Source organism: Malurus melanocephalus, unplaced genomic scaffold (genome assembly GCF_030028575.1).
Source record: "Malurus melanocephalus ecotype Western Australia unplaced genomic scaffold, MMel_1.1 scaffold_54, whole genome shotgun sequence".
NCBI lineage: Eukaryota > Metazoa > Chordata > Aves > Passeriformes > Maluridae > Malurus > Malurus melanocephalus.
The window spans coordinates 37,743-57,095 of record NW_026623286.1 but is presented as its reverse complement, the minus strand read 5'-3'; the positions used below and the strand labels follow the sequence as shown (position 1 = coordinate 57,095).

At 37.4% G+C, this 19,353-nt stretch overlaps 1 protein-coding gene across 4 annotated transcripts in view; it reads left to right on the top strand.

The window, feature by feature from the left end:
* The window catches only part of MLLT3 (MLLT3 super elongation complex subunit), a 118,148-nt gene that overhangs the window by 91,254 nt on the left and 7,541 nt on the right, over window positions 1-19,353 (top strand). For all 4 annotated transcript variants that reach the window (XM_057365538.1, XM_057365537.1, XM_057365536.1 and 1 more), the window contains 5 exons: window positions 6,256-6,334; window positions 9,971-10,103; window positions 11,480-11,579; window positions 14,430-14,501; window positions 16,333-16,404. In XM_057365538.1, the coding sequence (XP_057221521.1) occupies window positions 6,256-6,334; window positions 9,971-10,103; window positions 11,480-11,579; window positions 14,430-14,501; window positions 16,333-16,404 (456 nt within the window). The remainder of the gene's footprint in view (window positions 1-6,255; window positions 6,335-9,970; window positions 10,104-11,479; window positions 11,580-14,429; window positions 14,502-16,332; window positions 16,405-19,353) is intronic.

The following is a 19,353-nucleotide window of genomic DNA, read 5'->3' as shown; positions in this document are numbered from 1 at the left end:
TGACATCTAAAAATCATTGTTCAGGTTACAGTATCACAAGACTGGCTAAAAATGGCACCATTTTGAAGAATAGTTTAAGGAGTTTGGTTTTGTTTTAGAGACTTGAGAATTTTTTAGGGTAGAGCATATTTTTTGTCCTTTTCTCTCTAAGGCTTTTCACTAGAACTGGRATGTACAATAAATGAAAGGTTTTCAGATCATTTAAATCTCACAAGTTAAGTTTGAGGGAAAAATAAATATAATGAGGCTATATAATGAGGCTTGCTGTAAAACTGACAGGGCCCACAGAGAGCTGCAACTGATCTCTCTGTATCTTATAGTGAAATTTTGATCAATTTTATTTTCTGGGACATGAGTTCAAGCTCCTGTGCTCTGCAAATAACAAAGTTACTGCATAAGGACTCTGCAGCAGGACTTCCGAAACAGAAGCTGTTTTTTTCCTTATATTTAGGTCTGTACTTTCTTGATTTGCATGACCTTGACAAGGTTTCTACAAAGTAAAGTTTTAGYGTAGGGTCATGCTGGGAGTGTTCTACAGAGTTTGAGCAACTTAAGAGCAGAGGGGAACTGTGGTGAATTTGCAAAGTCTCGGAGTGGCCTGCTGTGAAGAACAAATTTCTAATGGTGGAGAAATGTACCACAGCATATAATTATACCCCTAAAAGCACTTTTACATGTAAATGGTTCTCCAGTTGCTTCTTTTGTTAATTAGGAGTGTGTGAACTCCTRGCATTAGAATCTCAAACCTGGGAGAATTTTGGTGAACCAACTTCCTGCTGCCCCAAAAGTGAGAGCGAACATTCATTTCCCAAACAGTGAACTGTGAATTCATCAACTTGTGCCCTTCTCAATGCTTATATGTAACACAGGGCACAGTAGATAAAACAGAGCAAGAGAAGGGAAATCAGGAAATCTTGGCTTCCAACACAGCAKCTGTAGGGGCTGGCCAGAATAGCTACCATCTAGCTTCTAAAATTATTAATCCCTTTAGAGCAGAAGATGTAGATAAATGGAATGAAACTCTCACTTTGGCTTTGAGACCTGGACTGAATTTTCTGGTTTCTATTGTATAGAATATGTGGAARTTCTCAAAGGCAAAGTTTAAAATGTTAAGTCAAGCCCTCAGAAAATCAATAATCTGCGTATTGCTTGTCAGCTTAATTTGGCCTTTCTACAATTAATGCAGTGCAGAGGAACAGTTGCCATTCTCTATCACTGAGCTTTCATGCCTCTGAGCTTATAAAATAAGCAGTATTCTTCAAACAAGTAATTTATTTAGCATRTTTTCATCTTATATAATTTGGCCTCATTTTTTTCCCATGTAATTCAGACTTTGAATAGATTACAGAGCTGTTAAATTTCCCCATTGCGCTGCTCATACTTCATCAATTCTTTGCAAATATTGATGTCTTTTCACACATTTTTTAAGAAAAGTGGTCTAAATAAAGGAGAGTTTAGTGCCAGTTTTGAAAAGCCTTCATATAACCCTGTCTTTGGCAGCATTACCTGCATATTTGGGACAGTCTTCATCCATCTTAGTTAGGGTTATCTGATGGCAACTTCCATCAAGCTTGCCTCTCATGTTTGAGGACCATCTTCATACTCACATGATTACATTTTTTGTTTATTTTATCCTTCTTTTACTCTTTAACTTGTAGTAAGGAAATCCATGGAAACTCTAGTATTCAGCTGCTCTACATGAGAAACCTTATCTTCCCTTCTGTACGTTTTTAATTCCTTTAATGTGTGCCTGCCACACTTGCCAGTAAGATATTTTCAGCAAAAATTCCCTGCAGGTTGCAGAACAACCTTCACTAGTGCTTCTTACTACAATTGTATTGTACAGTTTTCTACAAAGTAATTTTTTTATCCACATTTGTTAACTCAGTCTCCTGTGCATGAGTCTTCTCTCTGTCTTGAGTGTTCGTGAGTTTTTATGTTGGCATCGTCTCAAATTTATTTTTGATTTCTAAAGATAAGATAAAATATGTTCATAAATGTAGGAGAAAGATTTTTCTTTCAAAATTAGATACATGKTTCAGCTGGACAGTCTCTTAGAAAATGCAGAGACCTTCATCTAGTGCAGCTGTTCAGAGGAAACAGTTGCAAAGATTCAATGAAGGGCTTTCAGGATGGTACTTTTTAAATGAAAAATGTGTTTCAAATTCATACAGACTGGTTGAGGTTGGAAGGTACCTCTGACTGTTATCTGATCCACCTACRTTCTTCAACCAGGGCCACTTAGAGCTGGGAGGTCAGGACTCTATCTAGATGGTTTTGTTGAATATCTCTTAAGGAGGGAGATGCCAAAATCTCCTTGGGCAGCCTGTGCCCCTGCTTGGTTACTCTTACAGTGAAAAGCTGTTTTCTCATGTTTAGTGGGAACTTCTTGTGTGAGCTACAGATAGGTTGGGTTACTAAAGGCTGAGGTCACTGACAGGGCACTTAAATGGCAGTAGAAGTTGTAAGTAGAGGTGTCCTGTTAGAGAGGAAGGCTTGTTCTGCAGGAGCATGTTCCTTTTCCCTGAAATTCTAGATTTGCTCTGAATGGAAATGGAAGTAATGCTTAGCTATATAAGTACTTTCTAGTGTATAGACCTTTCAGTACGCAAAGCACTGGAAAACAAATGTCTTTAGACCATCATGTGTAGAAAATAAGGAATATGTAGTCTGGCTGATATGAAATGAGATATTCCTTCAACACAGTGTTTGCTTGAAAAAAAAAAGTAAGCTTCCTTCAAGAATAGTTTGGGGAAAGGCAAGAAAAACCATTGACACCTATCTACAGATGACTTCTGCTTCTTAATGTAAGAATTAATAAGAARCTTGAAATTAAGGGGGTCATTTTTAGTCATAGTTGGAAGGGACCCATAAGGATCATCTAAGTCTGGCTCCTGGCCTTGGACCAGACAGTCCCAAGAAGTTGTACAAATTGGAATAACCATGAAATATTACACAAACAGCTCAATTGTATCTTTTGTCATAAACAGGTGAGTTTGTCTGAAAGTTGTTTGCAGCTTGAGTGAGTTATTGAGGTATTTATAAAAACAGACAAGAATTTGGAAATGGCAGAAGCAAAGTTATTTAGAACTGGTGAAAAAGATACCTTTTCAGGGAAAACTTGGGCCAAAGAAAATTGCYTTTTTTGCTGAACAATTTCAAAGCACAGTATCCCTCAATCAGACCTAATAAAGAAGTCACTGTCTCCTGTGCATCATTGTGAGAACACTACAACAAAATAGACTATCTAAGAATGCAGTAAATCATACCGGGTCATTGCACTAATGAACCATTTGGGCCCAAACTCTCCTTAGCTTGTCTGTAGGAAGAGAAAACTGGTARAACAGCAAAGGGCCATAGGAGAGAAGCTCTTTGCTGGTACTGTCTTAAGCTTTTATTCTTGAAAGACACCCTTTAGCTAATTTCAGACCCATAAAAAAAAAAAAAGTTTGGTGATTAGGAACCAGTGAATAAGAGCAGAAAGCCCAAGTGCGTAAAGCCATAAATACCTAAGTCCTTGGGATAAGAGCGTGTAAAACTGTCAAAAAGCATTGCTTAAGTSACAAAAGACAGCCTCTGTTAACTAGAAGCATGGGTGCTGTTGGCACTAATCCATATTCATACATGGAAGGCATATTTTTAGTTCCTTCTGAAAAGGCAAGTCTTTTCCATTAATAACATTCATTCTTAGGTTAAAAGAACTGTTTCCTCTGGGTRTGCTCTCACCCAGATTTCTCAGTGAAGAGATGTAGGTTCCATTTCCAATACTTAACAGTTTTAATACTTATGCTAATCTGTATTGCTTGGGATAAATTTTCTTGGAATAAATTTTCAAATAGGGCTGTTTAAGGAAATAATGTGAATTATTTCAAAAGTTGTTAGGAACCCTTTTAAAATGTATATGGATGATCATAAGTGTTTCATAAGGACTTTCTGTGGTTTSACTTCTCAAAGTCATCTTGCTGAAGCAGAGCAAAATTTTTACCAGGAAAAGATACAACTTTATATGAATTTAAGTTAATTCGTTTTTGTGATACTGACTTAATTAGTTAATGTTGGCAGAAAGTTCTGACTTGGAGCAATTTCACTGTATTTTYGTGCCTTATAATGTGAATGAGACTAGGTCTTTTCCCTTTTTTACATTTCAAGTAAACTGGTTAATACAGAAAGCAGTGAAGTTTTAACCGTGAAGTAGTCTCTACACCTATGTGATTTTTTTTCTTCCTAGAGTTTTAGCACTTGAAAGCCAAATAATTATAGTCTTCTAGTGTTCGCTATTTTATTAAGGGAATGTATTTTAGGTAAGTTAAAGTTCATATTGAAATTAATARAGGAAAAGTACAGTTAATGGAAATCTGTAGAAACCAGTTCTCCGCTGGTTACTTTGCTGCAAGAAGCAGAAATTGACAGATAAACTAGATGTTTAATAGTAGCCTGAAGCTAGAAGACTGAATTTAGTTTGCTGTTGTGTTTAAAGTTTACATTGACTTTTGTTCTTCATCACTGCAGACTCTTTCATATTATTATTATTAATTTACAGGCAAAAATCTTGTAAGGTTTTACAGAAACTCAGGAAGGAAAACAAAAAAAAATTTGCTAAAGTGCTTGATTTTTGGAGTAGCGTCAAGTGATGCTGCAGTGTCTTTTGAAAAGATCTGATGCTGTGGACCATGTAAGAATCTCAGTACTCTGGAGTGGGTTGTGTTGTTGGCTGGATTGGGTTTTTGCTACATGGGTGTTTTTATTCAGCTGTATACAAATTATATTAGTTGTATACAAGTGGCATATTCCACACAGTCAGAATACAAACTCTGTACCACACAGGTACAGAGTTTGTGTTTTGACTGTGTATCTGTGAGAATTGAAGCTGGTGTTGATTTAAGGAGAGCAGATGTTAGTGGTGTTTTTCTCAAGCATTCTATTGCCCAAATAGGCATCTCTCATCGTGAGAAAAGGCAACAAAAGGCAGTAAATCTGCCTGCTCTATTATGAAGAGCAACAATAGATTCATTTAGGAGAAAAAGCAATTGTTAAGCTTAGGTAGTCTGTGTGCGTGAAAACTGAGTTTTACAGACTGGATAACTGTGCTGTCATTTTTGAGAGCAGTTTAGTTCTGTCTTCATCATGGGGGGTATTGTACAGGCAAAGAGAGTCGGAAAATGTTTGTTAGCCTGGATAACACATTGTGATAACACAGTTGTGTAAAATTTGAAGTGTAAGCAGGTTATCTTTTCAAAAGTAGATGTTTAGGCCATTATTTCCTGATCTGATTTTCACTGGTCCTTCTGTATGGCCACTTGTTGGTTTATGTTCTCAGTTAGCATCCCCTGTGCCCGCATATCAGATTCGTACTTTGGGTCATGTACACAGATGAGTGTGTAAGTATGTACCACTGAGTCTATGAATCAGCCAAAAACTGTACAGAGACATGCAACCAGGCAGCAGGAAGCAAGATTCTTACTGTTCTTGTAAGCCATAAACCCTGAGCAAAATCTACAGAATTTTTAGATTAAGTATTAGGACTTCCCCATTAATTTTAAAGGGAAATTTACACAATTTAAACAATAGCTGCAAAAAAATATAAAACTGCTTATTAAATAATATACACTGATTTTAATAATCTTTCTTTATAAGTTTTGTTCTCTTTTGGAATGGTAAATTCTAGATAATTTCTCTTCGTTACAAAGTATATCTTCTGCTTCAGTTTTACAATCTGCAGAATTTTGATACATATGGAAAGTGTTTGTATTAGAAGAAATTCAATAACAACATAAAAGTTTAATTTGAATCCCTATATAAAGACTTATTTTCTAAGGGAGATGAAAGAAAACTGTCAGAGGTTTTCTGGCATTTAGTGGGTCTGCTCAGGTCTTTTGTTTTTTGATTCCACAATGTCACTGCTAATTTGAAAAAAGTTGCATCTACAATATGACAAAGACAGAAATGCCTTAGGTCCATTATAAATTCATTTAGGCTCTCATGTTGTATAGTCTTCAAAACAAGGCATTGGAAACTTCTTGTTAGGTTTTAGCAAAGAACTAGACATGGTGTAGTAGTGTATATGTATGGTGAGTGCAATAGTAATTTCCACTATGTTTGCCTCACTGACACCTGAAATAAAGGTCTGTGAGTATTATTTGGCCCCACAGTTCTTTTTTCTTGACAGAATGCTTTAGGCAGCAAATAACTGTAAYAGTTTTAGGCAAAAAAATGTTTCTTACAATGTTATTTATTTTCTTTTTTTTTTCTTTTAAGTCTGAACAGCCCAGTCCTGCCAGTTCCAGCTCCAGTTCCAGCTCCAGTTTTACACCATCTCAAAACAACAGACAACAAGGTACCAATAAAGAAATGYAAAGGAATGTGTGAAATGAAGGGGCCAATAAAAACAGAGCTCATGGCATCTCATTACCTCTTTTCTTCTGTTTTTCACTGCCTGATCTGGCCACACTTTTGGTTTAGAGACTTTCCCTCAGGTCATTTTCAGATGTTGCTGTAAGGGCAAAATAAAAGGAGAAACTGTGACTGAGAAAAGGGTGTGAAGGTTGGTTGTATTGAAGGACTAAATACATGCCAGTCACTTAAGAGATGCTGAATTAAAAAGAGCTTCTGTTTCTGAGTTGTTCTTCTGCAGGGTTAGGTAGCATGGCACCTGGCTCCATCTGAAGTSTTGGAACAGTGTGGCTTTCCCATGGGCAGCCAACAGAAACCCACAGATGTGTTTATATAGACCTTTCAAAGGCTGTGATCGTCCCATACTCTTGGGAAGTTTTAAGAGCATGCAGTACTTACTTCAGATACATGGCAGGGGTGGATGATGGTTAGACTTCAAGTTTGCGTTTTGGTTTTCTGGCTAATAATTTCAGTTTACTTGAAACACAGCAAAGAATGCGTTTTTCTTCCTGGAGGCTTTGCCAAGGCATGTTTTCTGTAAAGAAGCTGAGATTCATTCTACATGATCTATTAAACTATTTAGTTCTCAGTTGGCTTCTCTCCTTGGTTTATAAGATTATACAACTGATACATTCATAATGACCTTTTGTTTTGTTCTTTGGGTAAGGAGCATTAAAAAAGCAGCCCTTGACTAAACAAAATTGTTTGTTTTAGCCATTTATATTCCTCGGTGGTACGCTTGATTTAAGGTTATGACAATACATTAACGCCTCAGGCAGACTGATTTTAAATAGATCGTCATGTGATGCATATCAGTCCTACTGCCTCTTTGTAGGTGACTGGTACTGATTTTCTGCTGTTTTCTGGCAGTGTTACTCCATGTGAAAGAAGCAAGAGCTGAACTCAACTGTGGTAATGACTGGCTTCAGGCAGTTAATTTTTACCTAAGAATAAATATATACACTTCCTCCTGAAACTCAGGGTTTTTTTTCTCATGAAATGCTCCTTAGTGGTGTGAACTGTCCATTTCAAGCCAAAAGACTTGGATACCCATCTCTACGTCTGTTGCCTTATGCTGGGCAAAAACGTAGTGACTTAGTATTTTCTTCTGAGCAGACTGGTCCCATCCATCTCTTCTGGATCATATTTAAGACATATCACAGATTGTCCTTCAGTTCATTATACCTTCTCTCCAATAGATGGGAGATTTGTCCTCTGATGTGAACAGCTCTGAAGTGCAAATGGTATACATATCTCCTCTTTTTTTACCACAGTAAATAGTGGTTCCTGCTTCTTGCTGGAGTTCCAGAAACCCCAATTAACTTAGCATGTTCATTGCCCAGGCCACGAATTTGTATATCAAAGGCCTGGAGCACCAGGCATACCATGGCATGTTCATGCTGTTTGCTGTGCTCTGCTCAGAATGCTTTTTTCCTTAACTGGAAGTTACTTGCCAGGACTGTTGCTCTTTTTTCTATTGCTTTCAGATTCCAGTGCTCACTTGCTATGTCAAAAAACACAGCATGAACTTTTTTTTTGCATAAGCAGTGGGCTAACCTGAGATTCTTCACGTTCTCCTGTCCTTGGGGCTTAGTTTGATATTTCTCTGTTTGCTTACCAAGAAAACTTGCTTATTGGCAGCTCGTTATTTTCAGCTTCCCCTTAACATTTTGATCTCTTAGGGGATAGTGACTTCTCAAACCCTTGAAAAGATTGTTTACAGAATTTTGAAGTAGATATTAGCAAGGAGCAGAAAATTGCTATCCATACTAGAAAAAGAACCAACAAACCAACAAAAAATGCTTTGCTGATTGCTACAAAAGTCTGCTGAGAAGTTAGCTAGCAATGTGCTTTTCAGACTCCCAGACATGCTCTTACACTGAATGAGAACTTGTTTGAATGGCAGGTTGTTCAATGCTTATGGGGTTGTCAGTGATGAATGTATCTCAGGAGTCCAAGTTGGTTTTTATTACTGCTCCTAAAAGCCCTTTCTTCAAGGTTCAGGTGATAAGTTATTCAATCAGACTACAAGTTGTCATTTGCAAGTGACTGAGCATTGTCTGCCTGAGATCCAAACAGGACAGAAAATGGAGCATAGCTGCTTCTACATATCATCAGTGGGTTCACGGACAGGAAGCACTTCCATGTAGCTTCCCTTCTATTATCACCTGTACAGATATCTGGTCAACCAGGAATTTGCCCATCAGCACCATTTGKTTTTCTTTCCTATGGTAAAAACAGAGAAAAGGTTAGTTGCTCTGAAGCTGCCCAAACTGTGCCAATTTACAGAAGTTCTAGTACAGCCTTAGTAATAAACCATTCTAGACATCACCATTGAAGTCACTTGCACAAAACTAGTTGAAATGCCTGTSGCCTGAACTTTGCTACATCTAGAATAGTCCACAAACTGTTCCTACCATGAGGGGAATACTGTCCCTGTTACGGGTATGGCACTGACTGATAGATGTCTACCTTCTCTGCTGGCAGTGACCAGGGAGGACGCTCCTTGACTCAGTTTCCCCATTAGCAAATAGAGAGTTGAAAGCTTCATCTCAGACTCACTTTGTTCGTGTTAGTACGTGTTAGTAGTTCGTGTTAGTACTGTTTCTTGGGCTGAAGGAGTTACCCAACCATAATAGTAATTGCTGTTCTTACAGCCATTATTGGTGCTTTACCTGTTGCTTCACATCTCAGGTGGGCTGTATTTCAGAGTTAAATGTCCTGTGGCACCAGGACATTTTACTTTCTTCCCTCTTCTAATCTGCTCTTGCCCATTCTTATTTCAAGTAGCTGTACTGTTACGCTTCCCAGATCTATTAAACATATTCCTCTCTCTGTATCTCTCTCTYAGAGAAAAAAGGTGTGAAAATCAAACCCCAAACTGACTTTAATGCAGTTTTTTGAGCAAGTCAAGCTTTGTATCTTCTTGTTAATTCAGGAAAAGAGATAACATGGTGTTGGGTGGTATTGATGTACTTTGTACTTACCAACATTRGCAAAACACTTATTCAACTTAAAATTGACCCTGAAATAATAGGAACAGCTGAAGTTATGTGTATAAAAACCAAGAATATAAAATGACTGCCTTGTCCAGTATGATTTAGTGAGAAGGATGGTCGGAGCTAACTTCTCAATACTTGGATTAACCTAACAAATGTAGTAATACTGATCAATATGTCCCTGTAGATCTCTACTTGCATAAAATGCCCTTTGAGAAAGGAAAAAAATAGTAAACTCTAGCAATGCAAAAGAAGCATACATTCATGGTCAATTTCTTGTGTCATGATAGTGTTTTACTTCAGATATGGTCYAGGGTGCAAATTGTTCAAACACTTTAACGTGAGTCACTTCACTGTCATGACTGTCACTGTCTGTTGAAGCTGACTGATGGGAGTAAATGCTTGATTTATGGATAAGTGGATAGGTCCCTGCAGTGTAAGCCCCCAGGGCATCACTTCATTTGTTTCATGTTTAAGGCTCTCCTTTCTCGACACTGTGTGGGGAAGGTAGTTTTCAAAGCCGGCTGAATTGCCCAACACTGTCAAATGAACTTCATTGTATTTTGTCTTTGTTGTTTCAGGTCCATTGAGGACAATAATGAAAGATCTGCATTCAGATGATAACGAAGATGAATCAGATGAAGCAGATGAGAAGGACAATGATTCTGAGTTGGAACAACCTGTAAATACAAAGGGAGGAAGCAGAAGTCGCAGGTGAGTGTCTTGTGATTGCAAGTAGCCTGCTTCAAGTGCTTTTTAGTAACAAGGTGAGGGCTAATGTTCTCAAACTGCTGAGTAGCAAATGGGCAGAAAATTCTCTTTCTAAAGAGTCTGCAGATGAAAGAGCCCGTTTTAAAAACTAACAGAGCAAATAATTCCTGATACAAACTCCTTTTATRCTAATTGATTTGGTTATTACAATCCTCATTTGTTTGACTTTACTTGATTTTATGCCATTGTGACTTGAGAAGATGAGTTTAATTACTCTGTGGCCTACATTGGAGAAAGTTGTTCTTCAGCTGTTGAATAAGTTATTCTATACATAGTCACAAGACCTCTCTGCTTACAAGTTATAGAATAGGTCTTAAATTGGATCTGAATCAATGAAATCTGAATTTCAAATTTCTGTGCATCATGATAGCGTGTAAAAATGCATTAGAAGGTAAAGCCAGCATCTGTCCCAGAAATTGTTTAAATTTTCAAGTTTTAAGAAAATCTTCTGCATCCTTGTGGCAACTTTCAGAGGGCATTCCAAAATTCGTCTGGTATTTGGGCAGCTTGAAGCTCCATCCAGATGGTGTTCACAGTTGTGGAAAACCTGAAACTGTTTCTTTCAACCACTTTTCATATTAGATTCTTTATGTAATTCATATGGTTTTCCTGTTAGTGCGTAGCACCTGAGTGCTGGTGTCACCCTACTGCTTGAATGGAAAGGTAACTGGAAAACTTTCATGAATGTCAGCTGCTTCCTGGTAGAGGACTAACAGTGAGAACTTTTTGGTGTCTGTGATTGTAYAAAGGATTGTTTCAATATATATCCAAGTGGGGAGATTTTGTTTCAGGTTTTTAATGGAACTTTAAAGCTGTTGTTTCTCAATTTCTTTTAATCCCAAATAACTAATCAGGCAAAAAAGTTTTTAATCAGGCAAAAAAATTTGTTACTTTTGACAATAAGTAAGGAATTTTTTAGTAAAGTGTGTTCAGGTGGGAAATACAGCTGTTTGGAAAGCTTTTAGAAAAGAAAAGAAGTATCCCTAAAGACTGCTTTCCTTTTTTTGACATGGCTGTGAACTGAGATAGGGAGCAGCAATTTAATTTTGTAGGTGTTTAACCATTTCTGTAATGTTAGCTGCTGTTAACTGAACGCTTCATCTCAGCCAAGTGCAGACAGGGAGCCTCCTTCTTTGTGCTACACAGAGCCTTTTCCAGAGTGCAGCCCTGCTCAGATGCCTCTCTTCCATGTGACCTTGATTAATGATAGCTTGCTTAGCAAGGTCATTGTAAGTCCTYACCTCGAAGCCCAAGGTTGGCTCACCCCGTTTGACAGCCCTTTGTCTGCAGGTGTAATGCTGTGGTTCTTTATTCCGCAGGGTTAGTCTGAGTGATGGCAGTGACAGTGATAGCAGCTCAGCTTCCTCACCGCGGCGTCATGAGCCAGCACCACCCGTACTGAAAACCAGCAACAGCCAGGTAAAAAAATGCACTTTGGCTTTGGGTTAACAGTAGACATGGTTCACAGCAAACTCAGGAGTTTATTGATTCCTCTCTTCTCTCCCCTACCACTGTTTATCTAGGAAGATACAGTGGTTTTTTTATTGTACTAGAAGACACAATTTTTACTTCACATCAGAGTACTTGTCCCAGAATTGTAAGAGCTAGTGTGGTTGTTATTTTTGAGGTAGGAACATAAGGTAGTTTTGTTTTTCAAAGAAAAGAAATTACATTTTCTGGAGTTATTAAATGCTCCAGGGACAGATGAGAATTAGCTTCTGGGAGGTACCTCACCTCCAGTCAGTAAGACTCTCTAAATATAAAATTTATTATAAAAACTTGTTTTCTTTACAAAATAAAATACACCATTTATCAGTCATTCTAAGGAGCCATGATTCATTCTCAGCRGGAGTTATATCATACACAAAGCTGTTAGGACACTTACTGGCAAAACTGGGTACTCAGGGTTATGATACAGTTAGAATAGTGTCCACATGTTTGTRGTTTAAGTGATGAGTTTCATGGATGAGTCTTTTCTACATCTCCATAACTAGTTCATTTATCTGGCAGGTATTATTTACTTGTCCTTGATATTCTATTAAGATTTCCAATACAAAAAAAAAGCTATAGAACAAACCCAAAATTATTATTATTAATAATTATTAATTTAGTAGTAGTAGTATTCATGTTAGGTAAATTCAAATACACTATGATGCAAAGAAACCCACAGCCTGGGAAGTACTTTGTCCACAGAGAAAAGGTATTCCATGTCCTGAACATGGAATATTATCTACCAGAAACAGTGTAGGTTTTTCTAAGTTGTCTCTAAAAAAAGTTACAAGTTTTCAAGAGAGAGTCTTGAGGTTAAAAAAAGCCGACTAGAAGGATGAAAACTATTGGATGTACTGTGTATATAAGCACATGCACACACAAAAAAAATCTATCTATTGCTTGTTGTTAATGAAGACTGGCTTCTAAAGAGCCAGTGTAATTGTTAAGTGTTTGTAAGTCTCAATATCAGCAGCCCACTCAGTCACGTCTTTTGTGTTCTTTTGCCCTTTGTTGATCTAATAGAAGGTCTATCTCCACATTTAGAAACTCCAAACAACAGCTGTGTGCCAGCTAAAATTACATGTCACATACCTTCTTCCATTCCTATAACTGAGTTACATTTTATAACTGAGCTGGAAGTTGGAAATTTCAGGAAGCATTGTGAGAATTAAAATTTTATGGACCATAACAACATTTGAAATCTCTTCTTGGTAGCATAGTGCTGCTTGTCAGGATGACGCCTTTTACTGATGAAATCAGGTTTGTGTTGACTGTGTTCCTTCATAGAACTGAAGACCTAAGACAGAGTTAATATTTGTATAAACTTCCTTACACATGATTAGGTGCTGTATCTCATCTAAACAAGAGTGCTYAAGATGTTAAATTTTAACTTTACATTAAGAGCACTGTAAGAAAGCAACTTCTTCAAATATACTGTGTTCTTGGTAAGGTTCTATTTGAAACCAAGAGTTTTCTTCCTGTAAAAACAGTAAAAGCATCTAAAAGGTACTGGATCCATGACTAGAGGGCTGCTATTTTGTAGGGTTCAGTGGGGTCTCTTTCAAGAAAAACTTTTCTTCTACTGGCCTACACAGGAGTAACCCCCAGAAGTGTTTAATAGAAGTACTAGAATTATTCTTCAGAAATGTATGTTTTGATTCTGAGCATGCATCACTCTTGGCTAGTAAATCAAGTAAGGTTAACTCAGATCTGCAGTCTCTCTCTAGACTACCAGGTGTGTTCTTCAGATGCTGGTCAGCTTAGGGAGCATATGTGCAATTTAGTCATTTATACCAAGGGAAGCAGAAATGAGAGAGGTCATGAGGAAAAATGTCAGTGAGGCTTCTAGAAGACTTGTTCTTACAGGMTTTATTTCTTGTTTTAATTGCTGAGTATGTCCTGTGTTGTGGCTTTTAGGTATGGTTTTGGAATTAATCGTGCTAGTGATGCAAACCCACTTACAATGAAATRTGAGACATAATCTCCTATTATTTGTGATTACTTAGTTTTCTTTGATTTTTTCAGAAGAACTGGTTCTATTCYAGGTTAGGAGTGATCTGGCGATTTTTCTTTTGACTTCATAAAAGTGTTCTCYATGGAAAAAAATTGTAAGAACAACCAACGGTTCCTTTTCCCTGAAATATTCCTACCTTTAATCCTAGAAGTTTCAAATCAAGTCCTGCTGCTAGTTTATGTGCTCCTCTTGACTCTGTTTCGGTATGRGATGAAGCAATGCTGGTTCGTAAATGTGATAGTAAATGGATGTGAGTGGCACTGAAGGAARGGTACCATATAAGTGCAGAAAAAATTTCTGTCAATGACTTTCTTTTTCACTTACAGTTCATGCGGTCATTTCAAGGGCAGTTTCAAAACCTTTTCAAAGAAAATAGATAGCATTGGGGCAGGGGCAAGAAGAGGAAGAATGCAGTGAAAATGTGACATTTCARAGGCACTGGAGAGATCCTCAGCATCATTTTATATCTGTCAAATCACTCTTACCCTACCAGCATGCAAAAGATAGGAAAAATGTGTTGAGAAGGCTTTAAATAATGTGAAATTCCTTCTTTTAAGGATTAATAGTATCACTATTACCTCATTCCAGTACCTTAGCATTTTCTGCTGTAAGTTACTTTTTTGTTCTGAAAAATATGTGTATGTTATATGGATTAAAGAATTAAAAGCTCAGTTTTGAGTTTGTGTTATTAACAGCATAATTTTCCATATGTAATTGTATCCAATGATGCATTTAATTTTTATGGCATTTTCTTTCTTTTCCAGATATTAGAAGTGAAAAGTCCAATAAAGCAAAATAAAACTGATAAACAAATGAAGAATGGGGATTGTGATAAGGTAAATAACAATGAGGTGACAATAAACTACTCCAGAATACAATACTAATGTGTTTACCAAATACCAACCTTTGTCACAGAATATAAATCTCAGTGCGTCTTTGCCTTGGGTTCCTTTAGGTGCAGATCTTTYTAGTTTATCTTCTATCATATTTTGAAATATTTTCCTTCTTTTCGATTGGTTGATTGTGCAAATTTCACCAGTTGGGAATCTGTCATTTGTTTATTTAATGCACTCACCACCATCAGTTTGTATTGTGCTTCACACAGAAATGAGATGTAGATGAGAATTCACAGATGTATTCCTAGCCAGTAAATCAGTCAGTTAGGGGGAGAAAAAGAATCTATTTTCCCAAATCCTTTCTGAAAGCTAAGCATTAGGAAGTGGCAGTGTGATTTATCATGTTAACCAGAATGATATGAAGCAACTGCTGCCATTTAAGGCTGAGATATTTTGATTTAAAATCTGTGTAGTGGTTATGGGCAAGAGCTCTCAGTCCTTACATGACTGAACACAGCACAATTACCCACTGTGGACAAGTTTTTCTGAAGGTTCATATTTTACTGATATTAGTGTAGATTTTTTGATAAGATGAGGCAAGAGATGAAAGTTGCATATCTAGATTTTTAATATCTAGATTTTTATCTGCAGTAGCTAGATTTTAAGTGCTCTGATCTTCTGCTTTACTTTTTGGTATGCTGTTCGGTATTCTTTTTGGTTTCTTAGGTTGAGTGCCATATCTTCCTCTACTTACAARCAAAATAAAAGTTTTTTATGGCTCAGGCTGAAGGAGGAAGTTGATAATAGGGTGGAGAGGTGGGACACATTTGATGTCCCAGGGAAGAAGCACTGGAATTTTATCTTTGGATTAATCTTGCTTAGTCTTTCTCTCTTTATATCTCTCTGTTGACACTAAAGTAATGATTACATACCTCTAGAGAGAGAGTGATTTGATTGGGAATCTTTGGACTTGGTTCTTTGGTGGAAAAGTGGGAGTTATTTTTGATGCTGTTTTGGCATCCCCAGTCTATTGATGCTTTTTGGCATAGTTGAGATACAGGGATTATCTCCTACAACAGATGACCACCTATGAAGATTTTTTTGTCAGCATGAAGTATCTTTAAAAACCACAAAAAAAAAGATACTTGAGTTGTATTAAGCTAGAGAAAGCCAGACAATTAATTAAAAAAAAAAAACAAAAAAAAAAACAAACCAGTTCAAAGAAGCATTTAGTCTTACCTCAAATCCTGTGTGTAGTTTTGGTTGCCATTTTCTAAGAAAGATTTGAGGCTATTAGAGAGCAYCTGAAGGAGGGCTGCAAAGATGGGGAACGGTCTAGAGGRGAAGATTTACAAAGAGTGGTCATGGTCACTTGGTCTGTTCTGCCTGTAGGAGACTGAGAGGAGACCTCGTGAGGTCTCTCTGAGGAGGGGCAGGCACTGATCCCTTCTCACAGGATCTGAGGGAATGGCCTGAAGCTAAGTCAGAGGAGGTTGGATATTAGAAAAGGTTCTTCACCCCGTGTGYCATTGGGTATTGAACAGGTTCCCCAGGAAAGTGGTCGCAGCACCAGCCTGACAGAGCTCAAGAAGCTCAGACAATGGACAATACTCTTGGGCACATTGTGTAACCCTTGGGGTTGTCCTGTGCAGAGCCWGGAGCTGCCCTYGATGATCCCTATGGGTCTCCTCCAACTCAGGATATTTATTATATGATTCCAAGGTTTAAAATAAAATTTCCATTTGTACTGTTTTTGAAGACATCTGCAGTTTATGAATTGCATAGCTATGACTTAATTAACAAGTTGTTTATGGGGGGGATTTGTTTCTAGGCATATCTCGATGAACTAGTAGAGCTCCACAGAAGATTAATGACATTGAGAGAGAGACATGTACTGCAGCAGGTGAGGAGCACTCTCATGCACTGTCACAGTGTGCTCATTGAAATTGTAGTTACATCTATACTTTTGCCTTCATTTAAGACTCTGTAACCAAGTTTAATAGCCTTCAATCCTATATAGTTCATAGAAGACCATTAGCTCTTACACTGCTGTTTGGGAAATTTTTTGCACTTAAACTATGTTGTCACATGAAATGACAAATTCAATAAAAAAATCCTATCTGAGATATATTTTTCATCAGTTTGTTGTTATGTTTCTTACCATAGTCTATCAATGATTACGAAAAACAGATGGGAGAATGTGTATATAGCTGTGTATTTGTGACTTGATAAAAATCTTGTTGCTTCTATCCTGAAAATRACTAGGCTTTTCTCAGAAAGAACTGAAGTGTTTTTTTTCCAATGGCAAGCAGAAAACATGGAATTCAAAGTAAAGCCCACTTTGAGGAAAAACATAATATATTCATTGAATCTGCTCAAGTAATAGAATGAGTAAAATATGAAAGTGTACAAACCAAGAAGGCTCCAAATTTATTGAAAGGTTATGCAATAGTAAGAGCAAAGAAAGTGTTTATAGTTTTGGGTGGTATTGTCAGGTACTACTGGGCTACAAATTGTGAAGATTAAACAATAAGCATCTACMAAAGCAGATGCAGTTGTAGCACAGATGGTTTTACTATGTTTWGCGTGATTATGTCCCAGTTGTGGGGAAGTTGTAAAGAGGAAATTTTTTACCACTTCTAAAGTATTTCAATCACTTATCATATTCCTTGACTAAATGTGTTAACAGTATTTTGCAAGCCCCAGCATTAACCTCTTTGTTAGTTGAGGCTCAATATTGTAAGTAAAGATGAGAAAACTATTGAGAGGTTACTGAAAAGGAAAACCTTGGTTAAGAATATTCTTAATTAAAGTGGAATCCTGATAGCTTGGTCAGATTTCATCTTATAACATACARTGATACACGTTGGTAACCCTTCATTTCAATGTACTGTTGCCTCCCAAGTTTCCTTTCCCTACAAAGGGAACCAAAGCATACTTTCAGAATGGTGGCAGAGCAAAATTTTTAATCTACATTGGGAAATTATTATGGAGAAGGTGAAAAGATAGGAATTGCAATACCCTGTCCACTTCACATCATTCAGTAATTCTCAAAGAGTTAACATTAAAATTGAATCTGGGAAAGCCACTGTTGTGAATTCATACTCTTTCTTTACTTCCTGAGCCCTCACTTCCCCAGTTACCCATGGGAGAGCTTCCAAGTGGTGCTGCCTCTGGTACACATCTGTGGCCAGTGCTGCTGTTACCTTCAGTCTGTGCAGAGCTGCACCACTGTCCCAGCATGGCCATGAACACAGCTTTCAGTGGGGCTCTGTTGACAGCCTGCAGACCATAGGGCTTAATTGGATTAATGTGAAATTTTGAAAAAGAAAATAAATTTCAAAATGTTTTATGAAAAGCAAATATAAAAACAAGCAAGAAACCTTTTTCTTTCCCCTTTATGGTGCTCTAGATCTTTTCAAATTCTGACAGGATAAGCCTGGAGTACCCAGATCTGACTTCACAGCCAGGCTTGCTCTGAGCAGGGGCTGGGACTAGCAAAATCCTTTCCAACTGGAATTATTTGGCCATCCTAAGAAATATTTTCAAAGTAGGTAAAGTGCTTCAAAGTGAAGCACTTATTCTCTTTCTCACTAGTAGCATTTATTTGTTGGTCAGGAAGTATTTGTCTTTGTTAGAAAAATAATGGGTTTGTCCATTAAATTGTCTTTATTCTAATATTGGCRTACTCTTATAGTAAGCTTTGTGGAAGTTACTAATACAAGGAAAAAACAAGTGAAAATAAGCGTATCTGAGCTGGAAATTTAGAGTATTCTATCCTGAGTAAATGAAAAAGAGCAATAAATTCTTTCGCATTTTAAACTAGACTTCTTTTTCTCTTGWGACTATTTATCAAACCAGATAAAGGATTCATTCATGAACTTTGCCTCACAACTTGCATTAAGAGGGAGGCATTTTAATACTGTAATCCATGATCACTTATACATTATTAGGTTGTGAAAGTTTGGTTGATGTAGAACTGGTGTTCCCTTCCTGGGGAAAATTGTTCTTGCAGGATTGTTTCCTGTGTTTCAGAGCATGTGCAGGCTGTTGGTACAGCCCCAGTGAAAGCTGGATTTATGGTCACACTGTGCAGGGACAGTGCTTCAGTTGTGCTGGTAACAGCATATTCTGGCTAGAGAGCTCTACCAAGAGTCAGGGAAAGAGCCACTTTGCTCACCAGTTGCAAYTAGCCAGTCTGCACTAATGAATGGTCTTTGCTGCTATGCCACAAAACATAGCTTTGTTTTAAAACCTGTAATCCCTTAATATTCTGCAATTCATTAGTTAATATGATTTTATCAGTTTACAAAGTATCTTTCCAATACCGAATGGATAACTTGCACAGTGCTTCTCTGCATTTATCTGCCATCCCATCTTTAAAGTCCTTACTGCTTTGCAGCTATATCATTAATGTAAAATACTTCCAGTGTGCACAGAAATTAAAAAGGTACAGAGCTGAGAAAATTTCTAGGAATGAATATGAAACTCCTAGAGTAAGAAATCCAAGTACATAGAGATTGTGGAAAGTACAAAGGTGAGAAGAGAAAGGCGTAAACCTGCAYAATGGGATGGTAGTTAGCGTGAGAGGAGGGATCAAATGCAAAAATATGCAACAGAAAATTGTAGACAGCTGCAAGAGTGTTAAGGGTGGTGTTGCTGTTGAAGTGGAATGGTGGTAGAGTCGTGTGTTTCTGAAAGGTGGTTGTCATCTCTTTAGTTTACGTTAGGGCAGGTAAGTCTCTTCCACATGTCAAAGTTTGCTACCCACAGACTTAGAGGGAATTGCAAAAGTACAATGAAGGCATTGATATAATGTAGAAGCTCAGGCTTGTCAAACTTATGCTGAGGA